The 2,500-nt window shown below is 47.0% G+C and overlaps 1 protein-coding gene across 1 annotated transcript in view; it reads left to right on the top strand.

Annotated features, from left to right (window-relative positions):
* The window catches only part of LOC311309192 (transmembrane protease serine 4-like), a gene marked incomplete at both ends in the record, with an annotated part of 21,922 nt that overhangs the window by 1,087 nt on the left and 18,335 nt on the right, over nucleotides 1-2,500 (top strand). The window contains 3 exons of the mRNA XM_084438371.1: nucleotides 1-62; nucleotides 464-640; nucleotides 1,530-1,656. The exon at nucleotides 1-62 is cut by the window's left edge and continues 55 nt beyond it. Of these exons, the coding sequence (XP_084294497.1) occupies nucleotides 1-62; nucleotides 464-640; nucleotides 1,530-1,656 (366 nt within the window). The remainder of the gene's footprint in view (nucleotides 63-463; nucleotides 641-1,529; nucleotides 1,657-2,500) is intronic.

Below are 2,500 nucleotides of genomic sequence, written 5' to 3' on the forward strand. Positions count from 1 at the left end.
CGGCGGGTCAGGGGGCGCCGTCCTCCTTCTCATCATCCTTGCACTCGCCATCTGGCTCGGAGGTAGTGGTTACACACACACACACACACACGCACACACACACACACAAGAATACATGCATGCACACCCTAATGGATACGGGCACAAGTGTACTGTACGCACAACGCACACACATACAGGACTACACACACATACACACACTCATACTGTACCATAACACGTTTCTCCATCCTGTGCCCCATTCATGTTTATGTATCCGTTTTTTTGTTCCTTAGTCCAGACAGTGTCTGTATACATATTCAGAAATGTTATTTAAATATATTTGCATATTTGTCCTCTCTTTCCCTCTCTCTCTTTTTTTCTACCTGTTTCTCTCTCTCTCTTTATCCCCTCCATCTCCCTCCCCCCCTTCTCTGCCCCCCCTCTCCCTCTCCTCCCTCCTCACCCTCTCCTCTCCCTCCAGTGCGCTATGGCACCCGCTTGGCCACGGTCGCCATCTTGTCCAGTGACAGCCGGGGTGAGGGGGAGCATGAATACGAGAAGCTGTCGAGCGTGCCCATCCACGACACCTGCTCCAACGCCACCGTGCAGTGTGACGGGCTGAGGGACTGCAAACTGGGCTCGGACGAGAACAACTGTGGTGAGCACACACACACACACACACACACACACACACACACACACACACACACACACCCACAGAAACAAACACAGAAACACACACACACATAAACACACACACACACACAGAAACAAACACAGAAACACACACACACACACGGAAACACATACACACACACACACAGAAACACACACACACACGCACGCACACACACACACCCAGAAAAACACACACACACACACCCAAACACACACCCAAACACACACACACATTGAATGCATTCACATCAACATGCATTCTCATTATCACACACAGACAGGCATATGCACACACACACCTCAGCAGGTGGTCCAAAGTGAGCAGGGAGGCCAAAAAGCAGGCGTGATGAGAGAAAAAATGGTGCTGACAAATAGACAGACAAAGTTGTGTCCGACAAACAACCACATCTAAATTGCTCTTCTCTCCTCTCTCTCTCCTGCCTATTTAAATAAATATGTTTTAAAGGTTTTAATTTGTGTGATGTTTAGTGTTTTGTAAGGATGTCTCATTAAAGAGCATCAAACGTCTCTCTCCTGCCCTCTCTCTCCTCCCCTTCTCACCACATCTCTTTTCCTTCCTCCCCTCCCTCCCCCTATCCCTCCACCCTCTCCTCAACCCTCTTTAACCTCTCCCACCTCCCTCACCTCCTCTCTCTCTCCCTCCTCCCTCACCTCCTCTCCCTCTCCCTCCTCCCTCACCTCCTCTCTCTCTCCCTGCCTCACCTCCTCTCTCTCTCCCTCCTCCCTCACCTCCTCTCCCTCTCCCTCCTCCCTCACCTTCTCCCTCTCTCCCTCCTGCCTCACCTCCTCTCCCTCTCCCTCCTCCCACCTCGCCAACTGTCCTCTCCCCCTCCCTCCACCCGGTCCAGTGAGGTTCGGCTTGGACGGTGCTCTGCAGGTCAGGACGGCCCAGGACGGCCGGTTCCTCTCGGTCTGCTACCAGGGCTGGGACCAGAGCTACGCGGACCAGACCTGCGCTCAGCTGGGCTTCAGGAGGTAACAAGGTTATGATAGTTAGCGAAAACTAAAAAACTAAAACTAGGTGTGAAAAAACATGTTGACTGAAAAAAAAAAAAAAAACTTTACAAAATAACGATAACTAACTAAAACTGTATTTGTGTGTTTACAAAACTAAAATAAACTAGAATTATAGAGATATCTTAGTCTTTAAAACTTCTAAACTTTTTCATTTCGTACATAAGCCTAGTATTTTGGGTGGATATGAAATCAATCCTCCATTTTTTCTTTAGCTGTGCCCCTACGCAGAAGTAACCTAACGTGCGCCAGATGGTTTGTTTCACACGGAGTGAAACAACTTGAGCTCGTGAGATCAGGATAGTCTCACGAGGCTAGAGCAGAAGAAATAAATCAATAAAACTGATACTGAAACGAATAAAATCTAAACTGAAACTAAGCATTTTCAAACTAAACTAAACTAGCAAATCTGCTTTAAAAACTATATAAAACTAAAATTAAATTGAAAACAAAGGTAAAACGATATGAAAGACATGAAAAATACATGAAAAACTATTATAACCTCGGGAGGTAAACACACTGCAGATGTTCTGCCGTCTAAATATAGCAGAGGTGGTTCGGGACGATGTTCTGTGTGATGAGTAGCCTTGCCTGTTGCTGTCAAAATATGCCCCCCAGATCAGTTATTTGGTCAATCAATCAATCAATCAAAGCTTTATTTGTATAGCGCATTTCATACCCAGAGGCAACACAATGCGCTTTAATGCGGTCTAAAGATTGATGTTTGGTTTCCTATGCGGAAGGTCAACGGTTCGATCCCCACCTTACCAGCCTGTGACATAAACTCTGCCTGAGAGGAAAGAAC

The sequence above is a fragment of the Borostomias antarcticus genome (genome assembly GCF_949987555.1).
Source record: "Borostomias antarcticus genome assembly, chromosome: 1".
NCBI lineage: Eukaryota > Metazoa > Chordata > Actinopteri > Stomiiformes > Stomiidae > Borostomias > Borostomias antarcticus.